We start from the raw sequence: 17,402 nt of genomic DNA, 5'->3' as shown, positions 1-17,402 counted from the left end.
TATCCTCCCAATAATCCTGGGAGGTAGGTGTTATTATCCCCGTTTTACAGTGACACTGGCTTCCTGGCTGTTCCATGAACAAGATGCTCTTATCTCCCAACTTCAGGCATTTTCTCTGGCCATCTCCTGTGCCTGGAATGCTGTCCCTCCTTTGCTCTCTTGAGAATGAATATTACAGTTGGGGGCGGGGCCTAGACCTATTCTAATGAACTTTGATTATGTCATTTATTTCTAAATTACCCCCAGCCTTGGGCAATCTAATCAAAGAATTTATCCCTATGCAACCAGAGTAGAACAAAATGGGATTAAGTCCTTGTCAAGTTGGGTAGATTTCGACCAAGACTGAGAAGAGTTAATTCAATCTCATTATCAGTAATGTCCTTCAAAAGATTGAACTTTGAAATGAGGACCATAGAAAAGCGGACAGCTCTGGAATCATTGGTTATTAATAATTTCTCTGCGAGATGTGGAGATAGGTTTTGACATGTTTATTAGATTAATTTTTTCTTTTGGAAAGTCACCATTACTTTGCCTGAGCTTCTCTGTGTAAAATGAGAGTAAAATATTGGCCTTTAGAACCATTTTGAGGACAAGTGGGATTGTGTAAATTAGCCAGAGGTGAATGTGGCTTTGCCCCAGGATGCCAAAGGGAGGAGGATAGGGAAAGAATTCTTCTAGCAGTAGTAATTATCAGTCATTGTTATTATGTTGCATGATTTTGTTTTACCACTATCTTCCCAAACCCTGTGGATAGTCCAATCAGCACAAATTTTACCAGGTTGGGGGAGGGGAGGTGGGGTGGAGGTACTACCTTTTTTTATCTCATCTCCTGGCAAGACTGCGCATACTGATTTTACCATCTTCTGGGTTACCAATACATCCTGTTCCCCTAATATCACACCACCTCCACCCCCTCCCTAGTCACACTGTTCTGTGTTTACCATCATTGGTGTCCTCCAACTAAAGTTACCCTGAGTACCATCATTTCAAACTGTGATTCTAGTTAATGGGACTAGAGAGCTATGAGAAAATGAAACTCATCACTGCATTCTAATTTATATCATCTTTGCCCTGATTTTATCATTGTGGAGAGCTCTGGGTGTGAAAATTCCCTTCACTGACGCAGCCAAGCAATTTTTCTGTAATTTACAGTTTCAGAACTTTATGAGAGATTAAGGACTAGCTAGTATGTGTCCAAGACAGAACTTGAACTCAGGTCTTCCTTACTCCAAGGCTTGGCCACTATTGACTTTGCCACAATGGTTCTCAGATATACCCATGATTGTATGCATCTATAAAAATGATGAAAGAATAGAGTTTGATGTATGTGAAGGTTCTTCTGAACTCTAAAGGGAAGGTCATTCCATGAATTCTTTCCCTTGTTGCTTGAAATATAGTCACCTGCGATGGCTCTGGAGGAGAAAGTGAGCTAGTGACTTTGCATAGTCGCATAGCCCTCCCTCACTCAAATCCAATTCAACTGCAAGTCATGTTACCCTCTCCCTGATGTCATGATCCTCTTCAAGAACAAAGGACAAACCACACAAACACATAGTCATCTGCTCAGAAGGATAATTGCTTGTAAGTTATTTACTAAGGATATCAGTGATTTCAAAAGGCCTTGATAATAGAGTAAACCACTTTGGAAAAACCAAAGTCCATTATCCATATATAACTTTTTCTTCTTAGTTCAACTGAAAATGAAATTTTCTCCAGTCTACAATCATTTGCAGTTTTTTTTTTCTTTAGAAAAACTGCAAGAACAAAAACTAAGGTCTTTCTTGGGAAAATGGATTTCAACTGGAAATCAAACTTAGCTCATTTCATTAAGATTGTTGCTTCCCCATCACCTGAAGTGGCCTGCTTTGTTATTCATAAAAGAATGTGACATTGGTCACTGAAGAGAAGACTGGAGAGAAATGATTATTAAGTAACCAATTATTGGGGAAATCTAGGTTGTTTTTTTTTTCCCTTCCTAGATCCTCAGTTTCTACTAGGCCAAGCCAGTATTTGAAGGACATTGCTGTTGGATGAGATTGCCCAAATTTTAGATCTTGGATAGGAGTTGTTGCCCCACCCAGCTAGAAAAACTAACAAAGAATTTAATCTAAAGTGAATTCCAGCCCATTGTGTTTCACTCAGCCAGGTTTGAATAGAGATAGATTCTTTGTCTGGATTGCCTGAGGCTGGGGGTCATCAGGGAGAGACTGATCTGTCTTGTCCCCCAACCCCTTATTAGAATAGGTTCACCTCTCATTATAATATTCATTTTTCTCATTAATTGTTAACCAATCAGAATTGATTGCCACCCTTAGGAACACCTAATCTTTCAAGGCATATAAGTGTTGAGGGTGAATGGGTTCCCTGAGGTGTCTTGGGCATTTGAGAGTGCCACTAACCCTTTTATTAATTATACCTAGTATTATTAATTACTCAGAAACTATGTCTCTTGAACTTTTTATATGTCACAAACCCTTTCAGTCTTAAGGGAAGTGGCCATGAAAGGAATACAATATTTATGGATACTTACAGACTTGAATCCAGGAGTTTTAATAGATTAAGTGACTTTGTTAACTCCAAACTGTATTTTAATGTATTATAATCTTTTCCTTGTTGAAGATTCCTATTAATATTATCTCAGATTGTCCTGGGGCAGAAAGAGATGTCCAAGGTAGCAGGACTATGCCAGTTTAGACATCTCTCTCCGTCTTCCTCTGTCTCAATGAATAAATGGACATTTAATAAGCACCTACTGTGCGCCAGGCACTGTGCTAAGCTCTTTGTCTCTTTGTTTCTGTATGTCTATGCTACAACATGCTTGGATATTTAGAATAATGTTAAATTAATAAAAATTGTTTCTGGAAGATTTGTGATTAAAATGCAGAATACATTATTAATATTTGTTTTTCTTCCGCATTTCTTCCACATTTTTCTTCCACAGCTTCCACAGGGAGCTGGGGGTCAGGGCAACCCTAGTGGCTATTGTCTTCTGTTAGCTTAGATTGAAAATGAAATTGAATGAAATTGAAAATGAAATACAGTGAGGTACAGTCATGTCCATTCATGAAGAAAATTATTTGTGTATTGTGTCTAGGTGTTTGCCAAAGAAGGGGCCAAAGTCATAGCAACAGACATCAATGAATCCAAACTTCAAGAGCTAAATGAGCATCCGGGTGAGTACTGCCCAACGCTGACCATCCTGAGTGGGCACTTTAAAAGTTTCTAACCTTTTGTTTTTTTCCTAAGGCTAAAAGTCATAGTAGTGTTAAAAGAATAATTTCAGAGGCCATCCAGTCCACCCTCTTCATTTTACAGATAAGTAAACTGAGGCCCAGGGAGATTAAGCCCAAAGTCACTTGTAAGTGGTAGAGACCTAATATGAACCCATGTCCTCCTACTCTAGAGCAGCAATCTTTACATTTCATCAGACTATGTCTGTGTACTTGAAGATGAATTGATATTAAGTACTTTGTCAACTTTATGGGGCAGCTGGGTGGCACAGTAAATAGAGTTCCCATCCTGGAGTCAGGAAGAATCATATTCTTGAGTTCAAATCTGGTCTCAGATACTTACTAGCTGTGTGATCCTGGGCAGGTCATTTAAGCCTGTTTCCTCATCTGTCAAATGAGCTGGAGAAGGAAATGGCAAACTGCTCCAGTATCTTTGCCAAGAAAACTCCAAATGGAGTCATGAAGAGTCAGACATGACTGAAATAACTGAACAACAACAACAACTTTATCAACTCGTGATAATATCTTCCAATTTTATTTTTTGTCCCCCTTTCTACATGTCTCATAGTATAACAAACTCAGAAGGATTTCTAAATTCTTGATCTATGCTTGGATTTATTGCTTTGGATATTCTAATAAATGATCAATAGACTGGGGCTTTGAAATCTTTGCTATGGAATAATTTTTATTGGAATGGTATTTGTAACAGGATTTAACCTAAACCATTTCTTGTTTCTTATTATTATGTCATTATGACCCTGGAAGCACTGATAACACAAACCTTCCGACGCTTTTTTTTTTAAAAGTTAGCATTTATAAAAGATTTAGAAAGTGCTTTACAAATGTTACCTCATTTGAGCCTCCCAACAACCCTGGGAGAAAAGTGACCCCCATTTTATAGATAAGGAAACTGAGGCAGACAGAGGTCAAGGGACTTGTCAGGGTCACCCAGGTAGTAAGTGTCTGAGGTCAGATTTAACCTCAGGTCTTCATGACCCCAGATTTGACGCTCTATCTCCTGCATCACTGAGCAGCCACGATGTCACCTAGCTATACAAATACATATTTGTGACTAATTTAAATAGTGTACAGTTTAATATCATTTCTAGTAATCTTAGCACTAGCAAAATACACTCTGTCCTTCATAGTCAACAATAATGATTATAGCCCATATTCCTATATAGCTCATTTTTAAGCCCTAATTTAGTTTGATTACCCAGCAACCCTGTGGGGCACGTAGTATAGGTATCATTAGCCCCATTTTCCAGATGAAGAAGATGGAGTTCAGAGAAATTAAATTAAATGTCTTGTCTAAGGCCAATTTGGCAGAGCCATGACTCAAAAATGTATCTACTGAGTCCTAGAATGGTGTTTTGCGCAAAAGGGTATGGATGTGAGTTTTCAGTTAATTGTGGGTTTCTCTTTTTCCCCACTCCCCATATTCTTTTGTCCAGACAGATGTTTTATAAGACAGCAAGCCTAGAACAAACTATGGCTGTGGAACAGAGGGAAATAGAACAGGCTCATTTGGTAATTAAATATATGACTTTGGTCTTTAATTAGAAGAGTCCTTTAATGAAGCTAACCAGCCATGGAATGACTAAAAGGCTCATTTAGTACACTTGTTTTCAAAGTTTTGCATCCAATCCAATGAGAGTTTATTAAATGCTTATGCAGCACTTAGCACAGTGCCAGGCACATAGTAGGTACAAAGATAATGGAGTGGTTTGCCATTTCATCTCCAGCTCATTTGACAGATGAGGAAACTGAGGCAAACAAGGTTAAGTGACTTGTCCAAGGTCACACAGCTAGTGTCTGAGGCCATATTTGAACTCATGTCTTCCTGATTCCAGACCCAGTGTTTTATCCACTATGCCACCTAGCTAGCCCTAGGTGGGCAGGGTACATGAGGCAAACTAGGCCCTCTAGGTCCTCACGTGGCCTCAAGGCTGCAGGTTCCCCATCCCTGTACTAGACTGTACTAAATTTTCATTCTAAATGAATTAGAAGCAAAGAAATTTTGCTAAAGTAACCCAAAGAAAAGCAAGACTTTCTGGAGCAAATTTTTTTTAATCCCTTCATCTACTAATCTTTCTATTCTCCCTACCTCCTAAAAATCAAATCTAAATCTCTTTGAATATCGTTCAGATGGCTTTTTAAAGACAGCTGGTTTTTCATTTCCGTGTAATTTAGAGTCCATCACACTATTTCCTTCTCCTAAGTGTCTTCTATACTTCTGCTCCTCCTATTCTCTTCTTAACTTTCTACATTCTGGCTTCTGAACTAATTAACTGAAAGTGCTCTCTCCAAAGTGTAATTGCTCAATCTAATGCCTTTTCTCAATCTTCATTCTTCTTGACCGCTTCATTATCTGAGACTATTGACCACTCTGTCCTCTAGAGGTACTCTAGTACTCTCTTCCCTAGGCTTTCATGACCCTGCTCGCTCTTGATTCTCCTCTTACCTGTCTGACTGTTTCTTCTCAGTCTCCTTTGCTGGATCATCAGCCAAGTCATGCCCAGTAACTGTCTTTATACCCCAAAGGTTTTGGGTTTTTTCCCTGGATTCTCTTCTATTTTTCTTAATATATTTTGATAAATTTTGTGTCCTGGTTTTTTGTTTCATAGGCATTCAAACTCGAGTTCTTGATGTGACAAAAAAGGAACAAATTGAGAAGTTCTCCAAGGAAATTGAGAGAGTTGATGTTCTTTTTAATGTTGCTGGGTAATTCAGTCTTCCTTGACTTCCCCTAAATTCCTGAGAATTTTCTATGTTAAAATAATTTTCACCGCGTGATACAATGGAAATTTGTCCTAGGGGGAGAGTTCTTGGGGTGGGAAGTTATTTCCAGAAATAACGGTATGTAAATACAAAAAGGCATTATTGAAAGGCAGGAGAGAAGAAAAGGGCAAAGGAGAATAGAGAGGAAAGGGAAACAGAATAGAACAAAGATTGGCCTGCTTTAACCATGGTGGACATATCCAATATGGAGGTATGGTTAGGAGGCTGGCTAGGTGGGGACTTTGTCAGAGCATTTCCATTTTATCGAAGATTCACAAGCAAGCCAGTCCCAGGCCTTTTGACCCATAGTGTGGAATACCATCATAAATTGATGTTTTAATTTAAGTCTTCATCTTTATAACCACATTTAAGCTTAGGTGATGACTTAGGGATGAATTATGATGATCATTATGCTGCATGAGAATATAATAACTGAATTTTAAAAAAAGAAAGAAGGGTACGGATTGTTTATTTTAATCACAGAATATTAGACCAGGAAAGTGCCTTGGAAATCTTCTGATCCAGCACTTCATTTTATAGCTAAAGTAACTGAGTCCCAAAGACCTGAAATGATTGAACCTAGTAGGTGGGGGAGCCAGAACAAGAATCCACATCTCAAGATTAAACTTATAAACTTATAATTTCCTGCTCAATGTTTTCCCTGTCTCAAATTTCTCTCCTCACAGCTGTCAAAGTGATATTCCTTAAGAACGGGTTTGACTATTCCACTCCCCTAATCAAAAATATTCATTGTCCCCGTATTAATTCTTAAATCAAATACAAAATCCTTTGCCTATGAATTGAAGCTCTTCACAAACTGGCTTCAGCCTCCTTTTTCAGGCTTATTACCCATTATTCCCTTTCACACACTCAACATTCCAGCCAGTTCCCCCATACCTCACCTCTGTCTCTTAGAATAAATAGCCAGCTGCCTTCAACATTCAGCTCTAATCCTAACTCTTAGAGGACATCTTTCCTGATCAACCTCAAGTTAGCATCTTCACAAAATTACATTGTATTGCCTTATACATTCTTTGTCTTCACCGAAGGGTATATGTGTGAACACTATTTTCTTCAAAAGAATGTAAACAGGGGCAGCTAGGGTCTTTTTATCTTCATCACCTAGCATAATACAGGTATTGATTGATTAATGTCCATGACACCCAACCTGTTTTATAAATTATTCCATGACAGTAAGCTATATCTCTCTATATAGATATCTGTCTCTAATGATATTAGCTAGCATTTATATAGTGCTGTACATGTATTATCTCACTTGATTCTCACAATAACCCTGTAAGGGCGGGGCTGTTAGAATTCTGATTTTACAGATGAGGAAACTGAGACTGAAAGAGGTTAGGTCACTTGTTTAGGGTCACCCAGCTAGCAAGTGTCTGAGATGGGATTTAAACTCAGATCTTCCTGACTCCAGGTCCAGAGCTCTATCCATTGTGCCAACTAGCTGTAATTGTTAAGAGCCTCAGGAATCCTGGCAAAAAACCAGGGAATACTAAGAATCTGGAAGAAATCCTGCCCAGCCCTGTCTTGTTTGGAAGACAAGAGTTCACAAAGAGGTCTTCAAAGGTTTAAAAATGCAATTAAATAGTTATTTTATGTGTATAATGGGGGGAAAAAAAGAATGAGTCCTTCATTTCATAACTACTCTTCCAGGTTCGTCCATCATGGAAACATCCTGGAATGTGACGAGAAAGACTGGGATTTTACCATGAATCTGAATGTCCGAAGCATGTTCTTGATGATTAAGGCATTTATTCCCAAAGTAAGCCTCCATCTGCCACTTTCCCAGCCCTGTAATTACCTTTGAATCGATATCCAAGGCCAGAAACCCACAGGGTGCACTTATCTCTTTGCCAAGGCCAGCACTTCTACCTATGACCTCGATCCTGCTCCCTCCATCTCATCTTGGTGTTCACATCTTCTATCATTCCTTTTCTCTCTAATATTTAACTCTTTCTGTCTCTTAATATTTAACTTTCCTTAGCTTTTAGCTCTTTCCCCATGGTCCACAAATATGTTAAGATCTTCCCTATCACATACACACAAAACCCTCCACATAGCCCTGCTGTGTCCTTAAGCCAACGTCCTATATCCTCCTCTGTCAACCTCCTTGAAAATGTTGTGAACATTTACGTCTTCCTCCTGCTCACCAGCTACTCACTTTCCAATCCCTTTGCCATCTAGGTTCTGATGCCAACAACCTACTGAAACCTCTTTCTCCAAAGTTACCGATGATTTCAACTGCTAAATCCAGTAGTCTTTTCTTAGTTCTTATCTTCTAACAAAATAGACCACTGACCATTCCCAGAATTCAGCACTCTGCGCCTAATCCCCATGTATTCATCCAAGTCATTTCCCCTGCCTAGAACGCATTCCCTCTTCATCTTTATTTCTCTTAATCTTTTGTTTCCCCCTTTAAGGATGTATTTGCTGATGTCCTCAGTTATCAGTGTTTTCTTTCTCAAATTACCATGTATTCCCTTCTCTGTGTACATTTTGTATCACTGCCCCACCCCAACCCCAATTAAAATATAGCTTCCTTAAGGACAGAGACTTTTTCCCCCCATAATTGTAACCCCAGTTCATGGCACAGTATTTCACACACAGTAGGGCCTTACTAAATGTTGTGCCGAGTTGAAATGAAAGTATCAGATCCAGCAAAATACAAGCCCTAGAGGAAGAGACTTTTTCATTTTTATCTTCGTATTCTGGCAGTTATTTTAATTCCTTGCCATACAGTAGGTGATTAATAAATGTTTCCATTCATACTTCTGTTATTTTAAAAATGTATTTTCTATCTCGTTGATCTCCTTACACATCATATCAGTAATACTGCTGAGCAAGCTGGCTAGCAATGGTTTCATATACATGCCATTCCTTTCCCATAGAAGTCAGGTGAGAAGCTATAAAGTTGCTGTCCGTTGTTGACATTTAATTAAAAAATAAAATGTGTCTTTACAAAATGCACCTTTTGCAGCTAGGGTATTTTTTTTAATCTCCAAAGTAGAATATATATCATATTATATTAACCTTGTTTTGCAGATGCTTGCCCAGAAATCTGGCACCATTATCAACATGTCTTCTGTGGCTTCTAGCATCAAAGGTAAATCCGTTGTCAATTTTCAGGGAATCATAACTTCTTATTACAAAAGGTACTGGTGTATAGCCAGCTCTCAGTCATGGTATTAAGAGACAGATGTGGCAGAGATAATAGGCCTCTGCATGGAATATAATCTCCTTGAGATCAGGGACCAATTCATTTTGTTTTTGTAGCCCCAACATCTAACGCGGTGATAAATGATTGATCATCCAGAAACCTCTTTATAGTTCATAAGGGATTTTTTCTTCCCTAAATATTAGAACTTTTACCACTGCTATGAATAAGTTGAAAAATACTTCTTTGTCTTATCTTGCTCACCTTTTGATTAAGGTGGATGGAAATTCTGGAAGAACAGTAAAGTTGGGAATAACAGAAGGAAGATTAAGCAGTGATCTAAATCCACAGACTAGAAAATTCCTGAATTATTTGTAATTCATTAAGCTTGTCTTTTGGAGACTTTGCATGTTCCCAAATCTACATTTGAACACACTAATTAGTACACTAAATTAGTACAGACTAATTTAGTAACCATATCCTCTAAGTATAAACAATTCCTCCTTGTAAGTAACCTGTCTAGTCTGAGATGGCAGTTAATTCTTTCTGACATATCAAACATACCATTTAGTAAATGGGTACAACAGTCACATAGTTGAGTGACCTGAGAACATTAACAACCTACCCCTGGCTTTTCTGACAGTCTACTAGAAACATGCTGCCCATCAAGAAATTATTGTACTAGGCCATTGGGCTTTTCCCCACTCCACATAGGGTGAGCACAGGAATTTTCTTCCTCTGGTTCTCTGCCTCCCTGTGAGCCTACCCCTTCAAGTGATGCTGCCCATGACCAATCTCAGTTTGAGCTTCACCTGCCCCAGTCCTCATGGATTGTCAGGACATCAAAGTCCATGCAATCCTAGACCCTGAGCAATGATGGAGACTCTTCTAGGACTTGGTCAATGCAATGGCTATAGCCAGAGTATAAGAACTGGGAAATATCCACGAGCTTCATGCTCCGACTGATCAGAGCATTCTACCCCTTGGTCAGGGGAGGCCCATGGAATAAGGGATGGTGTGGTGAGCCCTACAGGTGCTTGTTCACACCCATGAAAAAGGAATGGCATCCACTTGGTCCACGAAGACGGAACACAGAACCTCCTAATCAGATGAGCAGCACAAAGTGTCCATTTCAGATGTTAATTCCACTTGTTCTATCTGAGTGTGGATTTACAAATATCTCTCATTCTGTCTCTCAGTGCATTGATAACTCAACTTGACTTTGTGACATCACTTCTACCCAAGCCCTTTTCCACAGTTAGCCTCACTGGATATATATTGTCTTTTCCATCCGAGGCAAGTGGTGGTGTAGTGGATAGAGCACTGGGCCTGGAGTCAGGAAGATCTGAGTTCAAATCTAGCTTCAGACACTTATGTGACCTTGAACAAGTCACTTCACCCTGTTTGTCTCAGTTTCCTCAACCACAAAAAGCACTTAATACAGCGCCTGGCACATATTGTCACTATATAAATGCTTATTTCCTTCTTCCTATTTTCCTTTGCCTAGACCAGGCCTACACAACCTGTGTCCCACCAAAGGATTTTGGAAGGCCCTCAAACAATATAGAGGAAAACATTCTCTACATTTTTTTGTGAGCCGCAGGTCGTGTGTGACTGCCATAGACTGCCAGGAGAACCTTGAGAGGTACTCCCATTGGAGAAACTTCTGAATTGTCATTGGTCATTCTAGTCAGGATACTATTCCCATTTTGCAGATAAAGAAACTGAGTTTATATAACTTGGCCATGGTTGAACAACTGGTAAAATGATTGAACTAAAATTTTTGCCCAGGTCTCTTGAGTTTTGAAGTCCTGGTAAGGTATCTTCACTATCTTTAGGAGTCCAGATGTACTGATCTTTAACTCCTGACTTTTTATTTATTGCATTATCCTTTCCATTCATATCATCAGTCAGATCTGCATTCTCATCAATCTGGGTATTTTCTCCACAGATGGGGATCAAAGTGTATTCATGCCTACCTCTCTTTTCTTTTTTTTCCTTTTCTTTTTTTGTGAAGCAATCAGGGTTAAGTGATTTGCCCCGGGTCACACAGCTAGTAAGTGTCTTTGAACTCAGGCCTCCCTGACTCCAAGGGCAGAGCTCTATCCCCAGCATCACCTAGCTGCCCCCATGCCTACTTCTGTTTAGTGACTCCTGTTCATGTCTTCCCATGTTCTCCATTGAGAGGATGAGAGGACATCAATGGAATCTTCAGGCTAACCATGGATTACCCTTTGTTACCACCACACAGCCTGTTTTCTTTTATACTCATATGCTTCTTTGACATGCTTTACACCATTTCTCCTTGTCTGTAAAGTATCCATTGCCCTCCAGCCCTGTAAACTATTAAGTTGTAGAGGGAAAGCAAGAAAGAGTACCAAAGATGGAGCAAAGGTTTATGTACCCTCCTTCTAATAAATAGCATCATCATTTTGCTTTCTTGGCCTTCTGAATATTGGTCTTTGCCTTCAGGAGTTGTCAACAGATGCGTATACAGCACGTCCAAAGCAGCCGTGATTGGACTGACAAAATCCGTGGCTGCCGATTTCATCCACCAGGGTATCAGGTGCAACTGTGTGTGTCCAGGTAAGTGATGAGTCAGAACACTTTGCAGACTTGGAGTCTAGGCTAGGTCACAGCCTATAGAGAAATCTATATGGCCTCACTTTAAGATGTATTCTGTGTTGTATTATTGTTTTCTTAATGATCAAAAGAAGGAATTTGGTTTAAGATGAAAAAGGGATTTGGCCCACTTAGCAAATGTTTGGAATAGAGTTTTCATTATTTATTTATTTATTTTGGAATAGAGTTTTTAATAGCTATTTCCATGATCTCATCAATATGGGTATTCCCTCAACCCTGAACTTTCCATTATGATTTCTCATCTTTGATTTCTTCCTAGCTACTCTTTCATCCCCTACTATCTAGAACTATACTTAGGGTCTCCCCAACCATTCAAAAACTTCACTTGATTCTACTTTCTTCTAAATCAATTTATTTCTCCATTCTTTTCCTTCCTGATCCCCAGAATCTTCTACTCCTCTTGCCTCCATTATTACTCACCACCCATTGATTTCTCATCCTGTTGCAATATGGCTTCTCACCTGACATACTATTGAACCTGCTCTCTCACACATTGCCAATGATCTTTTTTTTATATGTATTTTTTTTTACTGAAAAAATCATTCATAAAGTACTAACATACAAAAATGTACAAAAATGAGTAAATAAGATAATGACAAAGGATTGTTTTTGTGAAAAGTGTGTGGTCTGCTGTTTGTTTGGTTTGTTTTTTTTTTTTTAAAAACATCTTTAGAGTTCAGTGCAAAAATGTACCCTGGCATCCCTTAAAAACATAAAGGACAAGTTCAAAAAACCTAGTGATGGACAAAAGTGACCTATATTTTGATGCCATTTGAAATGATGACTACAGATAAGTCTTATTTGGAGCTCCTGCTCAGCTGCAATCAGTGGAAGAACCTTTGGCAGGGATTCTAAACCAACTTGGAACCAAATAGTTTTTAACCATATAAATCTGTAACGTGGCAAAGTTTGGGTTGGGGTAGAAAAGTGACTTCCATTTTTCATCTGTCCCCTCCTCTTCAGTCTCCTGAAGGAGGGGCTCACCATTGACTGTGTAGAATTCTAGCTGCCAAAACCTCAAAGTTTTGGCTGGCTGTTCGCGTTTTTTTTTTTTTAAATGAGCCTTTCTTTTACACCATTAACAAAACATGCACTTGCCTGTATGTTTTTGTTTTTGTTTTTGTTTCTTTAACAGTCACATTCATTCTTACTACATTTGACTTATGGGATAAATGACTAAACAGTGCAACATTAAGAAATTCCACCTTTACCAAAAAAAAAAGGAAAAGAAAGAAATCCGTAATTGCAAATGAATACAAGTGATTCTATCTTATGCAATGAAATGGACCTTTTCAGGTTGTGTTTCAATCTATTCCTTCAACCCCTCCCCTCAATCAGGTGAAACTTTTGGGTCAGTGTCATCTTTCTCAGATGGTAAATATTCTCAAAAAAGAGCTTTGTTACTAATAGAAATTAGTTTAAAATCTTGGCATATACACATAAATCACCCACCACATAGAGAATATTTAAGTTAAGCTGAAGAGCACAATCCAAAATATTCCAACCCTCACATTAGATATAGTGCTTACACTTCCAGTCCTAAAAAGGGAGAAGGTAGGGTCAATTTGAAAAGGGTCTTTGAATTTCTTGGGGGGAAGGGGTGGAAGGGAAGAAAATCAAATCTTTATCGCTATATGCTCCATGAACAAAAATCCTGTGTATAATGTTCCCTCATAGAGTTGTTGTAAAGCATGTGTGTTTAAACTACTTTTCAAAAACATGACAGCTTAGCAGCTTTCTCGAGAACAGTTTCCGGTACTCTCATACGAGCTGATAAGTATGACAACCTATAATACCACATTTTCTAGATACTAATTGAGTCCCCAAGAGACAAAGAAACAAAAACAACCAGATTTGGCCAATCACACCCACAGCCCACGGGCATCGGAATCATATGTCCACGGAACCAAACACATGCAACAATGGAAAAACAGAATTCCCACGTACATACATTCTTATGTAAACCATGAAAACTATGGAAGTAGAAAGCAAACTAAGGCAAATAAAGAAAAAAGAAAACATGAAGCACTCTTCAGAGAGGATTCCCAATCACAATATATAAATAGACATTATGTTAAAAAAAAAATAATTCTGGTGCTTTCCAGAACAGCCATTTTGGGAAATTTTTTTCAGGTCCTATAGAAATCAGTGAGTTGTACACTAAGTAAATTTTTTTTTTATTAATTTATTTTCAATAATCACTTCCATATGCTTTTGAGTTTAAAATTTTTCTCCTCCTTCCTCCCCACCACCCTCCCCAAGATGGCGCACAATCTGATATAGGCTATACATTTACATTCATACTAAACATATTTTCACATTAGTGATGTTGTAAGTAGAAATTAAAATCAATAGGAAGAACCATCAGAAAGAGGAAACAATACTCAACAGAAGAGAAAAAAAATAACAATTCGGCTTCCATAGTTCTTTCTTTGGGTGTGAATAGCATTTTCCATCACAAGGCCTCTGGAGATGTCTTAGATCCTTGTATTGCCAGGAAGGGTTAAGTTTATCAATATTATTCATTACACAGTGTGGCTGTTATTGTGTAGAACGTTCTCTTGGTTCTGCTCACTTCACTCAGCATCAGACCATACAAGTCTTTCCAGGTTTTTCTGAAGTCAGCCTGCTCATCATTTCTTATAGCATAGTAGTATTCCATTACATTCATATAACACAAGTTGTTCAGCCATTCCCCAATTGATGTGCATCCTCTCAATTTCCAATTCTTTGCCACCCTAGAAAGAGCTGCTATAAATATTTTTGTACCTGTGAGTCCTTTTCCCATTTGTATAATCTCTTTGGGATATAGCCCTAGAAGTGCTATTGCTGGGTCAAAGGGTATGCACATTTTTATAGCTCTTTGGGCATAGTTCCAAATTGCTCTCCAGAGTGGTTGGATCATTTCACAACTCCACCAAAAATGCAATAGTGTTCCACTTTTCCCACATCTTCTCCAACATTTATCACTTTCCTGTTTTGTCATGTTGGCCAATCTGATAGGTGTGATGTGGTACCTCAGAGCTGTTTTGATTTGCATTTCTCTAATCAATAGTGATTTAGAGCATTTTTCACATGACTATAAATGGCTTTAATTTCTTCATCTGAGAACTGTCTGTTCATATCCTTTGACCACTTATCAATTGGGGAATGGCTTGTATTCTTATAAATTTGACTTAATTCTCTATATATTTTAGAAGTGAGGCCCTTATCAGAGAGACTGGTTGTAAAAATTCTTTCCCAATTTTCTACCTTCCTTCTAATCTTAGTTGCATTGGCTTTGTTTGTGCAAAAACTTTTCAATTTAATGTAATCAAAATTATCTATTTTGCTTTTTGTAATGTTCTCTATCTCCTGTTTGGTCATGAATTCTTCTGTTCTCCAATAGATCTGACAGGTAAACTATTCCTTGCTCTCTCAGTTTGCTTATAGTATCAGCCTTTATATCTAAATCATGAACCCATTTTGACTTTATTTTGGTATATGGTGTGAGATTTTGGTCTATGCCTAGTTTCTGCCACTCTTTCCCAGTTTTCCCAGCAGTTTTTCAAAGAGTGGGTTCTTATCCCAGAAGCTGGGGTCTTTGGGTTTATCAAATAATATATTACTATAGTCATTGACTACTGTGTCTTGCATACTTAACCTATTCCACTGATCCACCACTCTATTTCTTAGCCAGTACCAAGCAGATCATTGCTCCCCACCCGGAGCGGCTAGGAGGTGGAGGGAGAGGAGGCGCCCACACCCGCTGTCAGTCTCGCCCTGGCCCCTACCCCGCTCAGGCTGGCTGCACCATGCGGAGGTGCTGGCCATGCTCTTCTCTCTGTCCACAACCTTGTTCTACTTAGTGCGTGTGGCACCCGGTGTAGTGAACACCTACCTCTTCATGATGCAAGCCCAAGGTATCCTGATCTGAGACAACATGAGAACAGGTGCTCAGGTGTATGAGCAGGTGGTTCAGAGTGCATATGCCAGGAGCAATAGCAGTGTAAATGACTTGGATTATCCTCTTGACTTGAATCACGGTGAAACCTTCCTGCAAACCACTACTTTTCTTCCTGAAGACTTTCTGTATTTTGCAAACCGTACCTGCTCTGAAAGAGTCCCTTCTATGAAGGGACCAATAGATACAAACATGAGTGAAGTCAGAAAGGATGACATCCATGAATTCTTCTCTAGAGACTCTGCATCAAACTTGGAGGTCATTGGAAGCGCAGTGACTGCATTCCTTGTTGGAAGGTGGCAATCCTTGTTCTATTCCGAAACAGTTATGAGCATCTCCCTGTTCTTTTCCGGCACTTGATTCCTATGCTACAACACCAGCATCTGCGGTTGGCATTCTATGTTATTGAACAAGCTGGTACTCAACCCTCCAATTGTGCCATGCTTTTTGATGTTGGCTTTCTTGAAGCAATGAGAGACTTCAATTGGGATGGTTTGATTTTTCACGAAGTGGATCATATACCAGAAAATGGTCATAACTGTTATGGATGTGGGCAAATGCCAAGACACTTTGCAACCAAACTGGATAAATATATGTATCTGCTTCCTTATAATGAGTTTTTTGGTGGAGTGAGAGGCTTAACAGTAGAGCAGTTTCAGCAAATTAATGGCTTTCCTAATGCATTCTGGGACTGGGGTGGAGAAGATGATGACCTCTGGAACAGAGTACAGAATTCAGGCTACCCAGTGAGCCAGCCAGAAGGCGACACTGGGAGGTATAAACCTATCCCTCACCACCATGGAGAAGTGCAGTTTCTAGGAAGTATGCATTCCTGAGGAAGTCAAAGGAAAGGCAAGCTCTGGATGGCCTCAATAACTTGATCTACTTCTAACCCTAATCTCTATGATTCCAGTCCCATAAGTTGTCAGTTGGACTTCTGAATCTGGAAGTCCCAATGGCACCTTTAACTCAACATGTCAAACAGTTCACATTTCTTTAATGCTTTAAGGTTTACCAAGCAATTTCTTGACAACAGCACAGTGAGAGAAATAGAAATCTTTTTTTTTTGAGGGGGAGGGGGATTTTCTAGATCTGTGATTTCACTGGTGTAGTGACCTCCCTTCAACTCCAGATCAACAAAATGTTTAGAACTTATCATCTTTCTCCTGGGAGCCATCCTTTATTTAAACTTGGCTATTTCTGTTGAGGGCAGTACCATCCTCTCAGGTACCCACGTTCTCAACTTTAGAATCATCCTATTTCCCACCAACTATATGGCTTTTAGATTTCTTTGGACCTCTCCATTACCTTCCTGCCCTAGGAAACTTATCATTGGGAAACCTCATTGACCTATAAGATTGAATCAGCCTTGCTTCGATACCCACATCTCATTAGCACCCTCTGATTCGACCCTATGACTGGATGGTAGAACCATGGACTTCTGGGACTCCATTTAAGAAAGGGGCCCAATACAATCTTCTCCCCACTTCCCAACAGCTACACTGCTTCTGGACTTCTTTGGACTTCTCTATCATGCAAAGAGTTCCTTTTCCCTGCCCCACTTTTTAGGGTTTTTTTTGTCTGTTTCTTTTTGTGTGTTGTCTTTCCACCCTTAGATTGTTCCTTGAGGGCA

The 17,402-nt window shown here is 39.2% G+C and overlaps 1 protein-coding gene and 1 pseudogene across 3 annotated transcripts in view; both read left to right on the top strand.

Moving 5' to 3' along the window:
- BDH2 (3-hydroxybutyrate dehydrogenase 2) overlaps window positions 1-17,402 on the top strand; it is a 42,168-nt gene that overhangs the window by 3,797 nt on the left and 20,969 nt on the right. For all 3 annotated transcript variants that reach the window (XM_027837347.1, XM_027837346.1, XM_027837345.1), the window contains 5 exons: window positions 3,095-3,173; window positions 5,858-5,954; window positions 7,683-7,791; window positions 9,072-9,132; window positions 11,656-11,769. In XM_027837347.1, coding sequence (XP_027693148.1) covers window positions 3,095-3,173; window positions 5,858-5,954; window positions 7,683-7,791; window positions 9,072-9,132; window positions 11,656-11,769 — 460 coding nt within the window. The remainder of the gene's footprint in view (window positions 1-3,094; window positions 3,174-5,857; window positions 5,955-7,682; window positions 7,792-9,071; window positions 9,133-11,655; window positions 11,770-17,402) is intronic.
- On the top strand, window positions 12,607-16,661 carry LOC114024358 (annotated as a pseudogene).

Source organism: Vombatus ursinus, unplaced genomic scaffold, assembly GCF_900497805.2.
Source record: "Vombatus ursinus unplaced genomic scaffold, bare-nosed wombat genome assembly UNPS02014821.1, whole genome shotgun sequence".
Classification (NCBI taxonomy): Eukaryota; Metazoa; Chordata; class Mammalia; order Diprotodontia; family Vombatidae; genus Vombatus; species Vombatus ursinus.
Note: the sequence above shows the minus strand (reverse complement) of the source record. Positions and strands in the feature narration are given on the sequence as shown.